Consider the following 24,270-nt stretch of genomic DNA (forward strand, 5'->3'; position numbering starts at 1 on the left):
AAGGTAAAGCGGTAATTCTGAGGTGGCAAGAATGCTGGAGTTATACCTCCACTCTCAATATGATTTTGTTGGGTGACGATAATTTAATTAAGCAGAGGGACAAATTTACTTTACAAGGTCTCAAGTATTTTCTGCATTGTACTGCGCAATGTAACATGCTTTCATCTGACGGAACGAGGTTTATATCATGCAGCCTTCCTATCATTTAAATATTTGCAATTTGTTTCAAGAATTATATCTTCATTCCTCAAAATCCTGTCGCAGATGCCATACTTCGTTAGCATTTGTTAAAGTTGTCCCCTGTTACACAATATAGTTAGGAGCCGGGATAGCTCAGTTGGTACAGCGACTAGCTACGGACTACAGGACGGAGGAATCGGAGTTCGCGTCTCTTCTCCAAGTCGTCCAGAGAGCCTCTGCCCCCCCTCCCCCCAGCCTCCTATCCAATGGGTACCGTTGGCCCTTTCCTTGGTGTAAAGCCGCCGGGGCATGTATCTGACCATTCAACTCCAACTCGTGCCGAGGTCAAGAGAATGTGGATCCATACATCCGCTCCCCCAAACACCTTCATGACGTAGTGCTTAATTAGTTAAGCACAGGGACAAATTTACCTTTTTTTTTCTTGGCACTACAGCCCAAGTGGGCCTAAGCCTACCTCCATGTACTCCGTTTACTTCGGTTTTTCTAGATCTTACACATACGGTAGGACTCCTTGGGCGAGTTATCAGCTCGTCGCAAGGCGTCTACCTGTACACAAACACAGAAAAAAGCACACGAACATCCATGCCCTGAGTGGGATTCGAACCCATGGTCCCGGCTTCCGAGCGAGCGAAGACAGTGCATGCCTTAGACCGCTCGGCTACCGTGACCGGCTCAAATTTACCTTTACCTTACACAATATAGTGTATGTTAAGTCGAGTGCTTCGTTCAATTATAACAAGATCTTGGGTCAAAGAATTACTGGGCTCTTGGACTGGGTTCTGTGCGTGAGATTAACTCTTTCTAAGGGGCCCAACTGAGTAGGTGTCTTCTCCACCCTTCACCTGAGGACGGAAACAGATCAAGTTTCCGAAATGTCGTGTTTCCTCTTCTCTGGAATAAAGGACAATGGAAAAAATCCCAAAACCCAGCAATTCTGAGTGTTATACACCAGCGTCAGAACCTTTTAAGAGGCTGGGTGTTAGATTCCATTTGCAAGTCATACTTAACTCTGTCATGAATGCAGGAATAAATTATCAGATAGGCGCCATACTTTTTAATAAAGCTTTCGCCAAATGCTAGGAACTTCTCTCACAACTTTTACTTAGCCATGCATTATCATACTTGTAAAATTGTTACTCTGATGTTAAGGTGTGGTTTAAGAGGCTACGTCAGCATCAACGTTTTGATCCTGAGCGCAAAGAACTGTCAGACTCACCGTTGCAAAAGCCGAAAAGAACACTTCACTATAATTTTAAGTCCCTCCTTTGTCGTATAGTTTCTTAGTATCTGCAAGAAAATAGATGTGAATTCACTTCAGGCTAGAGGTAAGGTAAAGGAAGAATTGTCTCTGTGCTTAACTAATTAAGCACTACTCCATAAAGGCGTATGGGGCAGTGGATGTACAGCCATATACTTTCTTGACTTCGGCACTAGTTTGAGGCGAATGGTCAGCTTCACGCCTCGTTCGTTTTAAACCCGGGGAAAGAGCCCCAAATACACATTGGATAGGAAGTTGCGTGGACCTCATAGCCCACGTCTGCACGACATGGAGAAGTGAAAATTCCTGACCCCACCGAGACTTGAACTCCGCCCCGTCGATCGTCCAGCCAGTAGCCAGCCGCTATACCGACTGAGCTACCGCGGCTCACTCAGGTAACGGGTGGCCAAAGCCATTAAATCCTCAAGCCAGGCTACCCGATATCTTGGCAGAGATTGTAACCAAGAAATTCTTGAGTAGTATTCAAGGCCGTTAACATTATGCCACCCCTTCGATATAATAATAATAATAATAATAATAATCGTTAACGCAGTAGGGTAGTTGGTTTAGGAAGCCGGAAGGCCGCGGGATCGAATCCCGATGAGGTCATTGGATTCTTTCAATTACCTAACCCTTCCAACCGCACTATGGCCCTGGGGTCAACTCAGCCTCTAACAGAAACGAGTCCCAGGAATATTCTTGTAATATTCCTGGGGGTAAGGAGCGGCCGGCACGTAAGACTGGCAACCTCACCGCCATCTGTGAGCCGATTGTGTAGAAAATGTGGGAGTCTCAACATCTCACAACCACATGGGCCTCCACGGCCTGTTACAGAGATATCTTTACTTTCTTTTTAATATTTTTATTATTACCACCATTATTGTCATATAAATTTAGACAATTAATATTACCAGATACGTCGCTTCATTTTAACGCTCCTGAAACTACAGCGAGCTATACAGCCTTCATTCTGAAAGGAATGTCTGAATACGGAGTGGCTTTCAGTTGAATCGCATTCCGTACTCGGTGGAAAAACGCACGTGCAACTCGTAAGGTCCAATGTTCTATGTGATAGAATGCAAACGACAGTCTTAAGGAAGACGCTTTCGCACGTGTGTCAAATACCTTACTCGGCTATGTATCTTTCTGTTTTAAAGTCACCTTCCTTCAGATCTCGGAATAAGGCCATGGTGGTATTTATTGCGAAAAACCTTGAAGAGAACATGGGGAATGTGCAGCGAAACACGTCCTGTTCTTAACGATACTGCTGCATATACAAGCTGCCATTTAACACACGCCTGAAGTTCCTTTCGCCGTGGCATGCCTAAAGATTTATTGTGGTAAATGCGGACACATTAAATACAATTAGTTACCGAACTGATTATTTTCTTTATTGCTAGTGGGGTGGGACTAAGTCCCTTGTACTGCGGCCACTTCTGGCCTATTGTACCGGCCCCAGATGATAGGTGAGGGTGACTGTGGAGCAATTTGTGGAATGAAGATTGGCAGGGGAAACCGAAGTACTCGGAGAAAACCTGCCCCAGAACCACTTTGTCCACCACAAATCCCACTTCACCAGACCGGGGATCGAACCCGTGCCGCCGCGGTTGGAATCCAGCGACTAACCGCTTGAGCTATGGCGCGGCCTAACATAAGTTTCCTCATATGCCAAATATTTGTGTTTGCCAGGCTGTTGAAACATATTATTCTAACCGGGATATCTCAGTTGGTACAGTGACGGGCCATGGGCTGGACGGTAAGGGGTTCGATTCCCGACAGGGCCAGGAGACTTTTCTCTATTGAATTCAGACTGGCTCTGAGGCCCACCCAGCCTCCTATCCAGTGGGTAATTTTTCTGGTGATAAACGGTCGCAACGTGAAGCTGGCCACTCATCTCCATCCAGTGCCGGGGTTAAGAGTGGTGGAGCTATACCTCCGTTCACACACAGATTTTTATGGCGTGGTGCTTAGCTGCTTATGGACAGATATATCTTTACCTTTGATGTTAAAACATATCTAAAATTTTCCTGAAATTTCTGTCCCTCTTCATAAGTACTTTCTAAGAAACATAACGACAGAAGAGCAAGTATAAGGCGTTACACAGGTCTAGGCGCCCAAGGATAAGGGCACTAAATTAATTCGAATCTACTTTCAAAACACCCAGTGGGGCAATTTCCGGACACACCGTTGGAAGCCTGTGTGCAACAAAGCGTTGAGTACTGCCAACTGGCTTCAGACAACTGCCGACCTTGTGACGTCAAGATTTTTTTTTTCTTAATGCCAGTAACTCTTTACGAAAACATTAATTTACATTACAATAGAAGATTTCGGATGTTGATGCACCTTTGTTTTGTAAGGAAACCAAATTACTCGGATATTCAATTTGACAGTGATTTACAATGATGGATCAGGCTGGCATTTCGTTACGTCTATAAAGTTTTGGATAGAAATTAATTGAACACATGAATTGAATCACCACAAAAGCAACTTTTATACATGTTCTAGCTTGCTCAGTTGCGAAAACATAACTAAAAATTTGTTCCCGATATCATTTGATTTATTTACAGACATCCGCTGAGATTCGCTTGTAGCCTCAAAGGTAGGAGTATGGCCCTAACGGAACACAGAATAAGCCGTAAGGACACCTTCACCGATGAAAGACAATACGATGGAATGAGTATGGGAGATCGAAAAAGGCGTGAGTGTTTATACTCGGTTCGACGTCACTATCCTGAAGAAGGGGTTTTCATGGTTTTCTTCAGTATCTTCAGATATTTACTGAACAATTCATAATGAAGAACTTTTCTGACTAAACTCAGTTATTTATCGTCAAACGGGAAGTAGGGTTGATAAAGTGAAAAGATTCATATTCAATTTTAATATCAAGTTGTGTTCTTCATCAAAATTTATTACGATATTCAAAATCAAAGAGGATGAGAAGGGCGGGGCACATAGAAGGGGCATTTGCATGCACAATTTTGATTGGTAGAAGCCTCAGGGAAAGTGAGGGTCTGTTAAACCCAGGCTTATATGGCATTATAATATTAAATCGTATCTTAAAGGATTAGGATAGGAGGATGTGGATCGGATTCTTCTGTCTTTGGATAGGAACCAAAAGCGGGATCTTATACACACAGTATTATATCTTCGGATTTCATAAAATGATGAGGGGTTTCTTGACAAGCTGAGCCACTACTAGCTTCTTAATAAATACCCTAGCCTATGCAGTTAGTTGGTTACGGTATTCTCATGTAAGGATTGAGAAAAAACATAGGAAGAAGAGGAGTCTGGAGAAAACAGTATAAGGAGGGACTTTGTAATATGTTCTCCTCACCAGATATTACTAGCATGAACAAATCAAGAAGGATGAGATGGGTGGAGCATGCAGAAAACATGGGGAGAATAGTTAACTACATGAAATGTATTGGTAGGAAGCTTGAAGGCCAGAGACCACTTCGGAGGTCTTGATGTAAAGAGTAAGATAATATTAAAATGGATCTTAAAGAAACAGGAGTGAAAGATTTGGACTAGATTCATCCGGGTTGGGATGGGAATTAGTTGAGGGCTCTTGTGGTCGCGGTAATGATCATTCATGTCTCCTAAAATGTTGAACATTTTTTTACTAAATGAACAACTATTAGTTTCTGGAGGAGAACTCGGCTCCATTTGTATTATATCATATTATTATATTTCAGCATCCTGTTGCATCGGGTCCCCATTTTAAATTGTAAATTATTCCGTCTGTAACACAACAAAGCCAGTCCTTTCATAAAATATATCTAATTCACTAACAAGTTTGTTAAATATTTTAAAATTAACTATGTACATTCGATGTCATTCCCACATATTTCGGCCACACATGGGCCATCATAAAGCAATACTTATTGTTTGGTTTTTATTATTCTGTTTCATTTAATGCTTAACTCGTTTATACATGCAGTTATATATATGCAGAACATGTGTATTTATATATATTTATTGTGCGTTAATTGGTACAGTGTCGTCAGTCAAACCAACCTTTAACCGAAAATTAATAATAATGTTATTTTTTAATCAGAATGTTGAAAAGCCGTTTTACTAATACTCAGACAGGAAGTTGAAATCTTCGCCTAACAACTTCTCACGCGAAACTGACGCCAAATTATTTCGGCTGTAAATACAGTGTTCTCAACATAAAAAAATATTCGTTGAAATAAAATGTAGGCAGTAAAATTTTAAAACAAGTTTGTGTAGGCCGTAAAAATTTCGCAATAAACTAGATTATCAAAATTCAGATAAAAATTGAAATACTTCAGAGATGAAGAGAAACATTTCCTTTTAAAACTTGAAAGAAAAGAAGATATCAATATAGTAATTTGCTGTGAACGTTTCGTCAAATTACTACTTTAACACCTTAATAAAAATGTTGGAACGACGTGCTTAAGCGGATGAAGAACTCAGTGACGAGCCATAACAGCACAACGGACAGCATAATAAGTTGCTCTTTGAAGAATTCTTGAAGCCGTGTTTGATCATAAAATGAATATGGTGTGATAAAAAAAATTTCTCTACTGCCCCTGTCAGTTTTAGTGAACCAAAGGATCGATCTCAGTGAGACGACTGAATTTTTTAACGGACTATAAAGTACGAGCAGCCATAAGAGACACGCAGTGTGACTCTTACAGAAAACCGTTGCGTAGCAATGTATGGCGTTAGGACTCCAAACCATTTGTCAGACATAATTTTGGATGATGTCAATTCTCTACTGACAATATATCTTCAGGAAATTGATTCCAAGTACTCGAGATTTTAAGAGTCGAGGGTTCAAATTAGTTAATAAATTCTATAGTTTTGTTTCTTACGGAAAATTACAGAAATTATTCTTTTATAAACCTACTCCTAATCACATCAGATTTTCAAGGTACATTTATTGCTTTCATTTCCCTTATGTCTATATGCAATAATCAAAATCCCCCAAAAATGTTCCCATTTCGCAAAAGGTACACGAGCCAGTCTACAAAAGACAGAAACTGAAACTCGATGAAATTTGGTTATCCCTTGCTTGAATTAAATATGCTTATTTTCACGTAAACTTGTATAAATTACATTTCTGAAATAAAGATATACATTTTGTAAATTAATAAAGTTATTTTAAGCAAATTAGTGTTAATAACGCGGAAACAAATAACACACTTTATAACAGGTAACGCACACAAACGCAGGCGAATACAACTTTTCACAAACACATGTCTATCTCCGGTGTTCTATATCAATATGGTACAAACAATTTAGCCTCTATGATTGAAACGTAAACAATTAAGTACTTGCAAAATACTGTGGCATGCAGACCCTTTGTTAGGCAACAACCGCAGAATAAACTAGACAACAGCCGTTACTAGGTTACAGTCTGTAAAATGCAACAGAGTAGCAATGTTTTCTGTGTGGTCCGTGCTGTGGTGTTATAAGCAGGAGAGTTAGTGCAGTGGAGTGCAGTCAAGTTGAGAGTCGAGAGTTGTGAGACAGTCGCCAGCCGGTAAGAACATGAACACGTACGCAGATTACATTGTTAGAAGCCGTTACCTGACGACCAGTGAACACACAACAGACTGAGACGACTTAGTGTGTGATGCAGTGAATTGTAGAATGTGTTATTTAGCAATAACGCTATAGATACTTGTAGTTACAATCTGTAAGTGGTCAATAAATTCGATTTCCAATCGAATCCCCGCTTATAGTCACTCATATGCGTAACAATATTCTTCTTGCTGTTGTTCAGTAAGGTCTAATTCTGTTTTCTTTACATGTCATATCTATTTCGGGTTGAATCGACCTTTCGTTGATATTTGTTACCAGTCCCAGGTGTAACAGTTCCAGTAATGATAAACGGGTTCAATACTTTTACCAGGGAGCAGTATCACTGTATGTGCCATATGCTGCGGATCTTATCATACACGGTCATACAGAAATTCAAGCTCAGTTGTATAATGCCCTTCGCAGCAGCTGCTAAGCGAAACAGGGGCGTGTTTCTGGTGGACAGCAGGGAAGCTGAGGGATAGATCGTGATCACGTGATTTAAATATGCGCTTAAATTCTATCAGCATCGAAGATTAAACCATATGCATTCAATGAGATAGGTTCTAAATGCATGTCCTGACATTTCTATAGTTATTGAGGCCACATGTGAAGGTGAACTGAAATATCACAACAAAATGGCCACTGCATCATCTGAAGATAAAATGGAGCACTTATAGGGCCACGTACAGGAACAATGATCTAATTGATAAAATATACTTTGATACAATACATAAATATAAGTGAATAAGTGATATAAGACAAAGCTGTCCCTGTGCTTAATTGATTAAGTTCTATGTCATGAAGACGTATGGGGAGTGGAGGTACAGCGCCACCATTTTTTACCTAAGCACTTGATGAAGGTTTCAGATTCATGTCCGTTCTGTTTCATCCCCGGAGGAAACATCCGTGGCACTCATTGGATAGGAGGCTGGGTGGGTCCCACAGCCGGTCTGAACGCTGTGGAGAAGGGAAAAATCTCTTGCACCTGCTGGGATTCGAGTCCTTGCCGTCCAGCCTATAGCGCGGCGAATTGGTCTTTGAAATAAACTTGAGTATGATTTAAATGCCTTTCCTGCTCAAGAGTTATAACATATTTCCTGAGATAACGCAGTGTAAAAGCTAAGGCTATTCCTGTAACAGGCCGTGGAGGCCCATTGTGTTGTGAGACGTCGAGGTCCGCACACTTTCTTAAACAATCGGCTCACAGATGGCGGTGAAGTTGTCAGCCTTAGGCACTGGCCAATATTTGCCCCCAGGAAGATTCCTGGTACTCATTTCTGTTAGAGGCTGAGTCGACCCCAGGGCCATAGTGGGGCTGGAAGGATTAGGCCAATTACAAAATGCAATAACCTCATCGGGAATCGAACACGCGAGCTCCTGGCTTGTAACACAGTGCCTCAACCAACTACGTATAGTCTGTTGAAAGTCAATCGACGTTTCGGAGGAACAAGCTGACTCTATCTTCAGGGCCGAAGTGTAACACAGGCAAGAGTCCAACGTGAAGAAGGTAACAAACACAGCTGAGACCTTGTTTGTGTTCGGAACATATTATATCCGAATTTAGGCCGAAATGTTCCAGAATATTCTGATCTCGCATCCATGAGTGTGTTTATATAAATGTTTTGTAATAGTATGATGCACATTGGAACACAACATAAGCTGCTCGAAGCTTATTCTAATTATGTTATTTACTGCCCCCAACACCAGTTCGATGACACAAGACTCTAAGAAAATGTCTCCATTTGTCATATTGTTATTTTATTGCAATGAGATTCTTTTTGCATTCCTGATAAATATGTGATACGAGTAAATTCTCATGTCAGAAGCCACTGCTATGAACAGGATCAATCACTGGGACTGCTAGGACAACCAAACTTAAAGGAATGACAGGTCAAGATTTGATAAATGTAACTGATTCGCTTAGATTGAAGAGTTTATAGGGAGACTAATGCAGCTGTACAGAATGGCTATCAGTTGTAAGGCCTCTAACAGGATTACTGATGGTATCCTAACCCGAAACTGATACAAAAGGAAATAAATAATAATGAACTATGTGTAGAAGCAGATCCGGTAAGATAGCATAAGGGCAATAACCTTCTGCTTTTGGCAGCAACATTTAGAAGGTCTTTCGCTTTGCGCTGCTCTTATATTCTTATCGTAAATAACCGACAGTAACCGGAACATGTCACGCAGAATGTTAATACAGTTCTAAGAATTATATTTAAGAAATGATGTCGCCATTTTTTAAAATTTGGTTTATATCGAATAAAGAGCTAAAGGTGATTAAAATGTAATTTTTCTAAAAATGGAAGATGTCGCTTTGTATGGAGAGCCAGTGACACGATTTGAAGTCACTAAGAGATTTTAAAAAAGATTTTTTATGTCACTTTATATATCCTAGAATGTACTTCCTCCATAAAAGAAGGAACTGAAATACATTTCTGAGACCTGCTTTCCCAGTGACAGTTGCCTTCATCATGACTTGTGCAGTTTAGAGGTAAGAGCTTTCAATTGTGGGCTCTGAACATAAGTGATCATTAAGGTAAAGTTAAGGTAAATTTGTCCCTGTGCCTAACTAATTAAACACTATGCCAAGAAGGCGTATGGGGGAGTGGATGTATAGATCCATATCTTTTCACATCGGCACTAGCTGTAGGTAAGTGCTCAGTTTCACACTCTGGCCACTTTACTGGGGGGAAAGAGCCCGGTACCCATTGGATAGGAGGTTGTGTGGGCCCCTGAACCGGTCTGGACGATGTGGAGAAGTGAAAATTCTTGACCTTACCGGGACTCAAAATTCGAACCTTCGGTCGTCCAGCCTATAGCCATTCGCTATACCGACTGCGCTGTCCCGCCTCCCCACGTAATTATTAATTTCAAAGAATATTAACAAGAATTGGAAGGAAGTATTCCATGATTCATTCATTCATCAGTAATCTGTCAGATGACAGGTCCACAGCCTCTTCCAAAACAGTTTCTCCACTTAATGCGATCTTCTGTTTTTGGAAAGAGACTATCCAGGAAAAGTGATAATGTGGTAGTTTTTCCATTTGCTTTCCACATCGCAGTACAACAGCCGTTCAAACCACTCTGGTCACGCCTGTTGCTATACGAACTTGAACCATCTCGAGCATCATTTGCTCTGTGCTTCAAGTCGCTGCTGATGACGCTGCTTCCGGCATCAGTTTTTGGTGTCTCTCTTCGTCTGATGCCTACCCTTTGACCTGTCCAGCAAGGGAGGCCCTGCCAGTAGCTACGCTACCGCTGGTATAGCTCTCAGGGTCCTTGGCATACTCAAACCCCTTCACCACGATAAGGTGGAGACACCAACGGGGGGTATTCCATGATATAGTAAACAAAATTAGCGGCCTCCGTAGTCTAGGGGTAACGTTCCCACCTCATGATTCAAGGTACGCGGGTTCAAACCCGGCGGAGGTCGTGGAATTTTTAAGGGCGGAAAAATTCAGGGAACAAGTCCTCCGGGAGGGACTTTAAGCCGTGGGTCCTGTGTCGTAGATTTACGGCACGTAAAAGAACCTCATGTCTCTAGGAGACCTCTGAGCTAAATTTAGGCAATTTCCCGCCCAAGTAGTTTCCAATGCCTCCGGTAGATGGGGGAGCTTAGGTACCACTGCCAGAGGAGGGACGACCTCACTGACAGAAAGGGACTAGCTATTAGATACCATTGCCAGTAGAAGGCCGAAACCTCGCTGGCAGAAAGGGAACGACAGCAAGCACCAGTACCGGTAGGGTATGGAGACAGTAGAAATTCAAAGGGGGACGCACAATAGATCAAACTGGTCGCGGTGCATAACTGAATAACTGAATAGTAAACAAAATTACTGAAGTGCCCAATATCGAAATTCAACAAGATCTCATGGTTTGTACGTAAAGCAAAAAGAAAGCAAGGTAAGGTAAGGTAAAGGTGAATTTGTCCCTGTGCTTAACTAATTAAACAGTACGCCATGAAGGCGTATGGGGTAGTGGATGTATACATTCACATTTTCTTTACCTTGGCATTATTTTGAGGAGAGTATTCAGGCTCAGGCCCAGGTCGCTTTACCCCCGGGGAAAGAGCCCCCTCAGTACCTATTAGACAGGATGCTGGATGTGTCCCAAACCGACCTGGAGAAGTGAAAATTCTTGACCCTACTTGGACTCAAAATTCGAACCCTCGGTCGTCCAGCCCGTAGCCAGTCGCTATACCGACTGCACTACCATGGTTTTTAAGATACGTGTAAAATTCTATTTATGGTCTTATAAAAATTAATACTTTCTTCTTCTTCGTCTTCTGTTGTTACAACTGGGCTTTTTGGCCTGTTGCCATTTATAATTTGTTCTGAAATTCTTAATTTTATAGACAACTGGTAGGACTCCTTAGACAGGAGATCAGCCCAATGCAAGGCCGTCACAACGTAACAAATTACGGATCGATAAGGTTCGTAAATAGCATTACGTAATAATATTTGTTTAAATTGTTTTGTGACGAATTTCACTAAAATATACGAACTTGATTTTGTTACAAAATAAATATCTCTTTATTGCCTTATGTAGACGTGACTTCGTGAATCTGCCTTAATAATATTTAAGTGTGTGGCGAAATATTTGGGCGCTAACAGAACGGCAGACGTACAGACATAACTTCCAAGTCCGTTCTTGTTTACTGTGTAAAGAACGCTTGATAATGAACAGGTGGCACTGGCCACTATTAAAACTTCCGAGGGTCACTTTGTAACATAGAAAATGCGCTTGGCTCAGTGACTTCGCATGTTACGCTGAAATAACAATGTATCAACTGCTCGGAAACCAGTTTCTCTGAGTGGAATGTTTGGTTGACACTTTTAAACATCAAGATCTTGAACATATTACTCTTGACAGCAAACTCATTAATATTACTAGACAGAAATGTCACTTGATTTATTTCCTACTCGATATAACATGCAGAGGATTCAAAATTATCATATTAACACATTTATCTTACGTGTTAAGTGGCTATGTCTTTCGAGCAAGCATTCTTTTTGACATGCTGACTGTGGCTCTTCTGTTAAAGCAACTCATCACATTTTAATGGAATCCTGAGTACCATTACGGTGTCCATAAAAATCCGCTATTGAATCCTAGCCCGACAGAACTGAAACTAGGTGATATCTCCAAAATGTTCTGTCTTTAGGATTCATTTAAATAACGTTCCATAAACAATGCCAAGTCCTCACAAGTGATATGTTCCCCTTACGATGTCCAACTAAAATACTGTACATATTCCTCACCAGAGCCGGGATAGCGCAGTCGGTATAGCGGATGGCTACGGGCTGGGCGACCAAGCAGTCGGAGTTCGAGTCCCAGTAGGGTCAAGAATTTTCACTTCTCCAATCGTCCAGACCGACTCTGGAATTCACCCAACCCCCTATACAATGGGTATACGCAGGGAGTAAAGCGGCCGGGACGTGAAGCTGACCACTCGCCTCATACTAATACTGAGATCAAGAAAACGCGGTTCTATACATCCACTCCTCCATAAGCCTTCATTTCTTAGTGCTTAATTATTTAAGTACAGGAACAAATTTACCTTTTTTTTTGACATTACAGCCCCAGTGGGCCTAGCCCTACCTCCATGAACTTCTCCGTTCACTTCGGTTTTTCTAGATCTTACACATTCGGTAGGACTCCTTGGGCGGGTGATCAGCTGTACACAAACACAGAAAAACGCACGCACCCACCTAAACATCCATGCCCTGAGTGGGATTCGAACCCACGATCCCGGTTTCCAAGCGAGCGAAGCTGGTACATGCCTTAGACCGCTCCGCTACCGTGACTGGCTGCTTTACCTTTTACCTTTACATATTTCTCATTTTTCTCATGCATGCTACATCTCACCTACCACATCCTCCATGGTTTGGACACTTCTTTAGTGTTTGCACATTTATGATTTCTGGGATATGACGGCGTGTGGTCCGGTGAAAGGCAACGTACGTTTCGAGAGATCATATTGCCACAATTTTCATAGCCGAAAGAATGAACCATAGAGGAAACCTGCATGAAGTAGGCAGAAAACAAACATATGCTTGCCTGACTTTCACCGGATTATTTTTTTCACTGGCTCTACAGCCCCCTTGGACCCTGGCCAATGACTCTCAGATTCATGATCATTTTACAGACTGAAGAACTCCTTGGACGAGTGTTCAACTCGTCGCAAGGCCTCTACCCAAGCACAGGACAACACAAACGCAGAATAAACACATACACATACCAAACATCCACGCCTTCTATTGGATTCGAAACCACGACCCCGGCTTCCGAGCGAAGGAAGACAGTACGTGCCTTAGAACGTGCGGCCACTGTGATCGGCTTTTCACCAGGCTGTACTGCATTATATCCCAGAAGCAGAAGTTTTCTTCTCCTTACATTGGTCAATATATTAGTGTTTGAAAAAAAATGGAATTCCTCATTATGCACTTTCATTCCTACTAATTAATTTCTCTTAGATCCATACTCTCCTAAAGAGTCTACATTTGGATATGTTAAAAGTATTGTAACGTGTCGGCAAACCAGAGGAGTAACTGCTATGGAAACGCTAAAATAGACCGATACAGAGGAAACAACAATCGCTCCATTGTAGATCTAACAGGAGTCTCCATGGTTATAACAATGGGTTATTGCGTAGGAAACGCGGAGCCAACAATGCAGCGTTTCCACTGTTATAACAGAGGGTTCGTTACCTATCAGCGGCCAAGGTTATAAAAGCCCAGTTCCGACGAGAAGTAGTCAGTCTCGGAACAGGCCTCGAAGAAGAAGCTTCGGAATATCCGTCTGGGTCCAGCATCGCCGGAATATTGTGAGCAGTGATTGTAACACTGCAGGTACAAATGATTGTAAAGTGTGTGTAATGCGAGCGAACAGAATAAACTCGCTATATCAAACCACGGCGTGAACTTATTCGTAGCGTGACACACCAAAACACGCTACAGTATTATTGATCCTTTGCACTGAGTGGCCAGAAGGCTCCTGCTCCAAATGTGTTTCGCTACGTATTCAGATTCACTGCATGTGAGAGCATTTTCAATAACCACCATCTTTCAGCATAATCAGTGGCACGCAGTACCGTAGCTTTTTTTAATTCGCTTAGTGGGGGGTGGAGTCCAACTGGGTCCACTCGGCACGGCGGCCACTGATTGGTCTATTGTACCTGCCCCGGGTGATTATGATGATGGAGAATTTGGTGGAATGAAGATTGGTAGGAGAAACCGAAGTACTCGGAGAAAACCTGCACCAGCGCCACTTTCTTCACCACAAATCCCACTTGACCAGACCCGGGGTCGAACCCAGGCCGCCGAGGTGGGAAGCCAGCGACTAAGCGCTTGAGCTATGGCGCGGCCTAGTAGCGTAGTTACTTGACGCTCTATGTTACAAGACGAAAGGTAGCGGGTTCAATTCCCGACGAGGTCCCTATATTTTTCAATTAACCTAATCCTTCCAGCCGCACTATGGCCCTGGGTTTGACTTAGCCTCTAACAGAATTTAGTACCAAAAATCTTCCTGAGATTAAAGGGCGGCCGGCGACCGGCTGGCGGGTAAGGCTGAGAACCTTACCGCCATCAATAAGCTGATTATCTAGAATATGTGGAAACCTCGACGTCTCACAACCCTATTGGCCTCCACGGCCTGTTACAGCGATAGCTTTACCTTTATTACTACAATAAATTACGATATATAACTTGAGTTTGGAGGAAATAACGTTAAATTCTGAGAAAATATAAATTTATAATTACATAAGGATCAGATCACTATCACGTTAAGTGTCAGGACTGAAATGATAGCAGTCCCTGTAGGTCCATACTGGTGTGTGAGGCCCGAGAGCCTGCCGAAGTGATTTCTTTAAGCTTTTGTTTCTCTGCAGGCGCTGGTAGCGGCGACGCTGTCGTGTGGAAGCGCCGCGCGAGCAAAGCGACAACGACACACGCCTAGCGACGACAAGCAGGTTATCGTGAACATAGAGAATGAAGACAAGACTCAGTATCTGGAGCAGAATTTCAACACAAGTAAGATATTAATTCGTAAATTTGAGGGAAAAAAGCAAAACTCCTGCTTTTGAGGAAAGATGATTTCACTGAAGTGACGTGTTACAGATGTCCATTAGGATGCTACAGCTCTCAATAATGGGACGAACTACATATAGACTAATTATTAACCTGTCAGAGTTTCAATAGGATGGATTTTAGAGCCCATAAGAAATCCATGAAAATAACACCGGAGGTTTTCTTGTCCGAGTCGTGAATTTCCTGTACACTTCCATCTAGTTCCGAGGCTTAAAATGCGTGGAATTACATCTCTGCTATCTCACACGCCTTTAAGGAGTGGTGTTTATTTAGGTAAAATTGGTGGGAAAGCCAGACGGAAAGAGACCACTGGGAAGAGGAAGGAGTAGGTGGGTGGACAATATTAAAATGGATTTTAAAGAGATAAAATGGGATGATATGAATTATATTGATCTGGCTCAGGATAGGGACCAGTGGAGTGCTCTTGTTAACACGGTGATGAACCTTTGGGTTCCATAAACTGCTGGGATATGCTTGAGTAGCTGTACAATTGGCTGTTCCTCCAGAAGGGCTCAGCTCCATGAGTAATAAATTTAAGTTTCCTTTCTTTTCTTGTATTGAAATCGAACATGTCTGCTACAATTTTTAGGTTCTTACGAGTTTGGTTACGAAGTTGGCCCAGACGGGCAGTTCCACCATGAAAGCCGGGGCCCTGACGGCGTAGTGTACGGCTGCTATGGGTACATAGACCCCAACGGTACGCCGCGGGCCACGTTCTACGTGTCTGACGGCTGGGGTTACCGCGTAGTGAAGCGTGGGGAGCCCGTTGAGATTTTCCTTCATCCACACAACCCCCAGGATCTTGAGGGTGGCGGCGGTGGCGGTGAGGGTGACGGGTAAGGTGGTCCCAATGATACATACATAACCGACTATGTGCCCCATCCTACCTCCCATTCATTGGGTACCATGGGGATCTTTCCCTATACGTGAAGCGACCGAGGCGTGAAGCTGAGCACTGGCATCCTTCTAGTGCCGAGGCCAAGAATGTTGGAGCTATTTTTCCAATCTCCCATACGTCTAAATGTTTATATGCCTAATTAATTAAACACAGACACGTTACTTTTACCTACTAGAAAGAGAAGGTTTCATTAAACAGAAATACTGTATGTTGCTTATATAAAGACACTTATTTCACGTCTCAATAATTTTCAGGCTTTTGCATTTAGTGTCCCAACACTTATTTAGCCGGAATTCCTTAACCTGATCCTAATCTCGCCACAGTACAAACTAAACTTCATTTTAAAAAAATTATTTCTACAATTACATTCGTAATATTATTATGTTAATCTTTAATAGAATTTCTTATGAACTTACAAATTGAAACAAAATGTTATAATTTCTTTTATTAATATAATTCTATAAAAAATATATTTCTTTAGCAGATACACGTATAACAATGGTACATCAATAAAACATAAGTGTGTACTTCGAATGCAGAAAAGATTTTTTAAAGGAATTTTTAGCGACTGAATAATTATCGAGAACTCACAATCCAAACAGCCGAAAGTAAAATTCTGCCAGTGGGACACGTCCCACGATCAGAGAAACATTGTCATATGCGCCTTCTAAAATTATAACTGAACCAGATTTTTCTTAATGCAAAACCTAAGACATCTCACATAATTATATAATATACGCTGTTATTGAAGATCCTAATATCCAGACATGTGGGGCTGTTTGAAATAATAAGAATGGAGGCAAAGCTATCCACGTATAAGGCCGTGGAAGCCCGTAGGATTGTGAGACGTCGAGGCTTCCACATCTTCTAATCAATCGGCTCACAGATGGCTTTTAGGTTGTCAGCCTTACGAGCAGGCAGCCCTTTACCCCGAGGAATATTCCTGGTACTCATATCCATTAGAGACTGAGTCGACCCCAGGGCCATAGTGCGGCTGGAAGGATTAGGAAAATGCATGAATGAAGATTGGCAGGGAAAACCGAAGTACTCGGAGAAAACTCGCCTCAGCGCCACTTTGTCCACCACAAATCCCACTTGACCAGACTCGGGATCGAACCCGGTCCGCCGCGGTGGGAAGCCAGCGACTAACTGCTTGAGCTATGGCGCGACCTTAACAGTTAGTTAATTGATAACCATATTCACTGTTTAGCAGTAAGGTTCAAAGCCTCTATCGAGTCGATTTCTCTACACTCAAAAAAGAGGCTAAAAGTTCCTGACGGTTTTATTCAGGGACGCTTCACATCATCACCAGCATCACGGCGTCGTGACCGCATGGAAGGACCTGTACTTCCCTAAGGGCTGTGGCGGCCCAGGACCAGGAATAGGTGCGGCCAGTGGACCTGGCGGCGTTATTGGTGGTTACCCGGGATCACCCGGAACACCAGGTAAACAAAGAACATACAGACATTTTACTTGCATTCAAATGTCTCAGTGCGAATGTCATAAGTTAATACATAGATAGATATGTGGATCTCAAGGCGGAGCTGTGACGTGTAGGATCATCTGGAATATAAGGCACCATAGTTCGGTGGAACATGTCACCTCAAAATTCAGGGTGGAAATCAAGCCACACACGTTCAGCTTGTCTCGTGTGTCTCTTGTTTTCTTGCTTCGCTTCTTCTAACCTGAACATAGGCGTTAATTGCCTTTCCCAGAACTACATGGCGTTACAACCAAGGGGATTGTGCTATTCATTTCTTGACAAATTTCTCTCACGAAATATAATCCTGTTTCAGCTTAGTCACACTACTAGGCTGACACTTGTCATCTTACTGCTACACATTCAGACTGGAGCGACAGCAATATTGCAATTCTTGCAAAAGTCACGCACCCAGGGATCAATAGAGACACGTGATAATGCTGACTAGCAACAGGCGTCGTGGTCCTGCTTCGTGTGACCTTGGGGTTCCGTGTTCAGATATTCGCCCGAAAACCGATTATCATGACTGACATATGTCGTTATTTTCATCAGTCCGTCAAAGAAATTACAACATAACGTTTAAAATTAGACCAGGTTCGATATTTTACACTTTCTTACCAATTGATTTTTTGCTAATTCTCCATTCCCTTACACTCAAGAAGCTAAGCTGAGCTTTTGAAAAACTTCGTTAAAAATACAACAAATTAGAAGTGTTAGAAATATGATTTCTATATTTCATATTAGGGAGCTGGGATAGCTCACTCGGTATTGAGACTGGATACAGACTGATCGGCCGAGCCCCAGAAGGGGCAAGATTTTTCTCTTCACGTCGTGAAGACCGGTTTTGGGGCCCACCCAGTCTCTTACGCAATGGTTACCGGAGATAAAGCTGTCCGGGACGTGAAGCTCATTACTCACCGCTAACTAGTTCCGAGATCGGGTACATATGGATCTATACATTCACTCCTCAATACGCCTTCATGGCGTAGAGCTTACTTAATTACGAACAGGGACATTCATTTTATACCTTTCCTTCCTGTTAGAAGCACACAGTTAATGAAACATGCTTTCGCTTCACTACAAGTTAATTTAATTAATTCCTTAACAAATGCGACTCCCAGTATCAGTATCATTTGGAGCTCATCATCAGCGTGGACTCCCCTTGGATGGATGCGGCCCAACGTACATGCGAGCATATTTGGTTGCATAAGTCTCAAGTATAGTTCACCCAGTACCTCCTCACCACCGACTGTTGTTGCAAGCGTGTGAAATCCGGATGTATGCTATAACTGCAATCTTCACCCGGTTTCGTTGTGTTGGGACGAATAATGTTTTAACCATAATCCTTTTGTAAACAATGTGATTCTACTGTCGTACATACAGACTGATCGAAAAATCCTTTCTTTGGTGTCTTGCGCACATATTTAAGGTACTGACATTTGGGTATAATATACAATGTACATATAATAATTTTTATTTACTTAGGAGTCTTAACATCTTTTGAGAATTCAACTAGAAATCTCATTGTTTGATTCTTAGGTTTTCGTACCCTTAATTTCCGAAATTTTCTCTGCTATTCTTTTCCATTCTTACATGCCATCGATTGGCACGGCCAAGTTGACGATTCACGCCATCTCCCACGAATAACACACAGAAACAGTCAATCGTACACCATCTCCTTGGCATAGTATTTACAGCTCTCATATCCACATCAAACTAATATCAGTACTCACAGAATAGACATGATAAAATGAGACAAAATTTTCATGCGTTCGAAAACTAATATATACTTTACATTCATGCAACATATTAACTATGGACAGTCCGTTGCTATTGCAATCCTAAAGTGCGTGACGGTAAAAATAGACCTCACGCTTACAGACCCATTTTTGTACAGAAATGTTTATTTCGACTGTAGGCTCGAGGAAGTATAAACACTGTACCGTATATGTCTCAGAGTTTCAATATGGGAGACATAGCGGTAGATGCGGTTGTATATATATGTCAAAACTGCAGGAATATGTTTTTTGTAAATGATATGTTTCGGTAGAATTCATTACAAAACATAAAACGGACAAAGCACAGAACCCGCCCTACTAACAGTAGTATTCTTATTGAGAATTCTGCCTTCTAGGAAATATCGCCTGCTTTCTATCTGCTTCAAGCTAGTTTCTGCCCGGCTTATTTTTATACCCTGAAAACTGAGACTTTATGTTCCTCCGAAACATCTGTTAACTTCCAACAGATTACACGACATTATAACTACCAGTGTGAGAACCCCGAGTTCCACACAACATTCTTATTAATAAAAGTAATTGTGTGTAATTTAGTATATCCTGGTCGAGCAGGTTCTCCGGGATCACCAGGAACTCCTGGAACACCAGGTACTCCAGGTTACCCTGGCTCTGGAGCACATCCAGGAGTAGGTGGACAGCCAGGATCAGGAGGACAGCCAGGATCTGGAGGATATCCAGGATCAGGAGGACAGCCAGGACCTGGAGGATATCCAGGAGTAGGGGGACAGCCAGGATCAGGAGGACAGCCAGGATCTGGAGGATATCCAGGATCAGGAGGACAGCCAGGACCTGGAGGATATCCAGGAGTAGGGGGACAGCCAGGATCAGGAGGACAGCCAGGATCTGGAGGATATCCAGGATCAGGAGGACAGCCAGGACCTGGAGGATATCCAGGAGTAGGGGGACAGCCAGGATCTGGAGGATATCCAGGATCAGGGGGACAGCCAGGATCAGGATATCCAGGAGCAGGGGGACAACCAGGATTAGGAGGACAGCCAGGATCAGGTGGACAGCCAGGATCAGGAGGATATCCAGGAGCAGGGGGACAACCAGGATCAGGAGGACAGCCAGGATCAGGCGGACAGCCAGGATCAGGAGGACAGCCAGGAGCAGGGGGACAGCCTGGATCAGGCGGACAGCCAGGATCAGGGGGATATCCAGGAGCAGGGGGACAACCAGGATCAGGCGGACAGCCAGGATCAGGTGGATATCCAGGAACACCAGGGAGCGGAAATTATCCAGGCAGTGGCGGATATCCTACAGGACCGGGATTACCAGGAAGACCAGGTAAGATCGTTTTATCATCTAGAATCCACGCATTAAATTTGTAAGCATTGATCGTCGCAGATGCAGACTCATTTGTAATGATAACGACGGTCTTGCAGTGACAGGTGTTTCCACTGCTGCTGCGTCAAGGTGGTGTTGCTTTCACCTACCTATACATGCCAGACTTAACCTGCTACCAAGATCAGCTCCATGGCTAAACAAAACGAACATTTTAGAGACACAATGGCTTTTTAGAAATCACATATCAGAGGGGGCATTTCTTGAATGCCTAAGGGACTGTCACCTTTTCAAGGACGACTACAGTAATTTTATTACTAAATTTTAAATGCCAGTTAAAGTTCTTATTCCTGTAAAATACCTGACGTTTGGGTTCTGAAATCCTGCAGTTCCGAGAAATTATTAAAGATGCTAAGCAGGACAGGCGTCGGTCCCTTCTGTCATCTATTCAATGTCTCCCTGAACGATTCAGAGAAGTTGATTTAAGAGGACATGACTCACGTGATCTATGATTCACATTTATATCACAGCAGAGGGGATTATATTACACATAAATTGCAAACAATATACTTGTATCTGCATTACAGAAGAAATATAATTATTATCCAGCGCTACTGAAATGCGTAACCTAGTATTAATTATACAATATTATTTTCCATCATTCAGGAACTCCAGGCACTCCAGGAACACCAGGTACACCAGGTTCTCCGGGAGGCCCAGGTGGTCCAGGAGGCCCCGGAGGACCAGGAGGCCCTGCTTACCCAGGAGGATACCCAGTAGGGCAACCGGGAAGGCCAACAGGTGCAGGAGGACAACCAATTAGACCAGGAATACCAGGTTCACCAGGCACACCAGGTTCTCCTGGAGGCCCAGGAGGCCCGGGAGGTCCCGGAGGACCAGGAGGCCCTGCATACCCAGGAGCATACCCAGTAGGGCAACCGGGAAGGCCAACAGGTGCAGGAGGACAACCAATTAGACCAGGAATACCAGGTTCACCAGGCACACCAGGTTCTCCGGGAGGCCCAGGAGGCCCGGGAAGTCCCGGGGGACCAGGAGGCCCTGCATACCCAGTAGGTCAACCAGGACTCCCAACAGGTCCAGGAGGGCAACCAATTAGACCAGGATTACCAGGAACACCAGGTTCTCCGGGAGGTCCAGGTGGTCCGGGAGGTCCAGGTGGTCCGGGTGGTCCTGGGGGACCAGGAGGCCCTTCATATCCAGGAGGATATCCAGTAGGGCAACCGGGACGGCCAACAGCTCCAGGAGGACAACCAATTAGACCAGGAATACCAGGTTCACCAGGCACACCAGGTTCTCCGGGAAGCCCAGGAGGTCCAGGAGGTCCCGGGGGACCAGGAGGCCCTGTATACCCAGGAGGATATCCAGTAGGGCAACCGGGACTACCAACAGGTTCAGGAGGACAACCAATTAGACCAGGAATACCAGGTTCACCAGGCACACCAGGTTCTCCGGGAAGCCCAGGAGGTCCAGGAGGTCCCGGGGGACCAGGAGGCCCTGTATACCCAGGAGGATATCCAGTAGGGCTACCGGGACGGCCAACAGGTCCAGGAGAACAACCAATTAGACCAGGTTCTCCAGGAGGCCCGGGTGGTCCGGGAGGTCCCGGGGGACCAGGAGGTCCTGAATACCCAAGCGGATATCCAGGAGGATACCCTGTTACTCCAGGAAGTCCAGGTAGTCTCTCTTTACTATATTCTATGATATATTTAATTAAATTAAGAAACAGCAAAAGAAATTATTAAGGAGGATTTGCACATCATACTTAAATAGTAACAAACTTGGGTTCGAAAGACAATGGATCGAATACATGAGAGGCAATCCACTACAAGTACTTTGGACAGGTTTTATGCGTCAATAAACTGTTTGCCATGGCAAGAAGGAAATTCCCTAAGCTCCTGAAAGAAATCTATTCCATAAAAATCTAATACTGAACATTATAAATTTTCCATGATCCTCAGGTACACCAGGAACAGCAGGCACTCCAGGAACACCTGGATCACCAGGAACTCCAGGATCACCAGGCTCGCCAGGGTATCCAGGTAAACTATTTTATATCAAGCTTTAAATTATATTCCCCACATAATAGAGCTATGATATCTCAGTCGGTGTAGCGACGGAAAGGCCTGGACGGCCCAGGTTCTATTCCTGACAGTGTAAATGTTTCCACTTCTCCACAGCTTCCAGACCGGCTCTGCGGACCGCCTCACTTCCTATCCAATAGGTACAATTGGTTCTTTCCCCGGAGGTAAAGCGACAGAGGCGTGAATCTGACAACTCACTTTCATCTAGTGCCGAGGTCAAGAAAGGTGGAGCTATAACTCCACTCTCATAGCGCAGTGCTCAACTACTTAAGCACAGAGACAACTTCATCTTCTTTTATTTCTGGTACAAGAGTTACAGACGGCATTGCCTAGCGAGGGGGGGACGCGGTAGCGTAGTTTGTTGAGGCACTATGCTACAAGTCGGAAGGTCGCGGGATCAAATCCCGATGAGGTCATTGGATTTTTTCCGTTTACCTATTACTTCCAGCCGATCAATAAACTTGAGGTTGACTCTGCCTCTAACAGAAAAGAGTACCAGGAATATTCTTGGAATGTTCTTGGGGGGGTAAACAGCGGCCGGCGGGTAAGGCTGACAACCTTGCCTCCATCTATGAGCCGATTGTCTAGGAAATGTGGGAACCCCAAAGTCTCACAACCCTATTGGTCTCCACAGCCTGTTACAGGAATACCTTTACTTACTTACTTTATGACTAATCATCAATTCCTTCAGCACAGCTCTTTGCGAACCACAGCCTTCCCTAGAACATTCTTCTAGATAGTATCCTGTTTGCACTTCTTCGGACTTGGGAACAATATTTTTATAGATCAAGGTCGTCAGTCTTGCGTGCAACCCCCCCCCACCTGGGCGACCTCGTCTCTTTATTTGTGTGCTCCAGTGACAGGTTGACTCGGTTATGTCCCCAGGTTAATACTCTTGAGTGCGTGTTCGATGCTTCGTGACAGGATCGTCACGTGACAAAGTCTGATTAATATAAAACCTAATTTTCTTGAAAATAATGCAGCAGGGATAGCGCAGTCAATACAGCGAATGGATATGGGCTGGATGACCGAACAATCGGAGTTCGAGTCGAAATAAGTACAGGAATTTTCTCTTTTCCTCATCAGAGCAGTTTTGGTGCCCACCCAGCTTCTAATCCAATGGGTACCCATGGATAAAGTGGTCAGGGTTTGAAGTTGGACACTCACCTCCAACTAGTGCCTAGGTAAAGAATGTGTGGATATATACATCCGTTTCCCCATACGCGTAGTGCTTAATTAGTTGCGCACAGGGACAAATTTTCCTTCTTCAAAAATATATAAGGATTTTCTTCCAGCCCTAGTTCGATTTTCCAGGCAACTCAGTTTTCATGAATTCTGTATTTCGTTGTTATTTATCCTCAGCTGTATCCTATTCCCGTAGTCTGCTCCACATTGTCTTTTCATTACCGTCCTTCCTTTCTCCTTACGTTCATTTTTTTCCATTTCTGAGAAACCTCTTCACATATCAGGCCACCATTTGAAGATCCCATTAATTTCTGTACTTCTCGTGAGATTTCTGTAAGCTTCTCTGAGGTTTCTGTTTGACACAATAACTGATAAAAACATGCAAACCATATGAAACTTACTTTTACTGTAAAGACAGAT

At 43.3% G+C, this 24,270-nt stretch overlaps 1 protein-coding gene across 8 annotated transcripts in view; it reads left to right on the plus strand.

Moving 5' to 3' along the window:
* The window catches only part of LOC111866205 (collagen alpha-2(IV) chain), a 65,811-nt gene that overhangs the window by 32,520 nt on the left and 9,021 nt on the right, over positions 1-24,270 (plus strand). For 7 of the 8 annotated variants that reach the window (XM_023854933.2, XM_023854939.2, XM_023854940.2 and 4 more), the window contains exons 2-7: positions 14,907-15,048; positions 15,695-15,941; positions 17,294-17,448; positions 19,832-20,566; positions 21,230-22,258; positions 22,543-22,623. In XM_023854933.2, the coding sequence (XP_023710701.1) occupies positions 14,907-15,048; positions 15,695-15,941; positions 17,294-17,448; positions 19,832-20,566; positions 21,230-22,258; positions 22,543-22,623 (2,389 nt within the window). The remainder of the gene's footprint in view (positions 1-14,906; positions 15,049-15,694; positions 15,942-17,293; positions 17,449-19,831; positions 20,567-21,229; positions 22,259-22,542; positions 22,624-24,270) is intronic. The other variant, XM_023854937.2, reaches the window with a different exon arrangement.

The sequence above is a fragment of the Cryptotermes secundus genome, unplaced genomic scaffold, assembly GCF_002891405.2.
Source record: "Cryptotermes secundus unplaced genomic scaffold, Csec_1.0 scaffold682, whole genome shotgun sequence".
Taxonomy (NCBI): Eukaryota; Metazoa; Arthropoda; class Insecta; order Blattodea; family Kalotermitidae; genus Cryptotermes; species Cryptotermes secundus.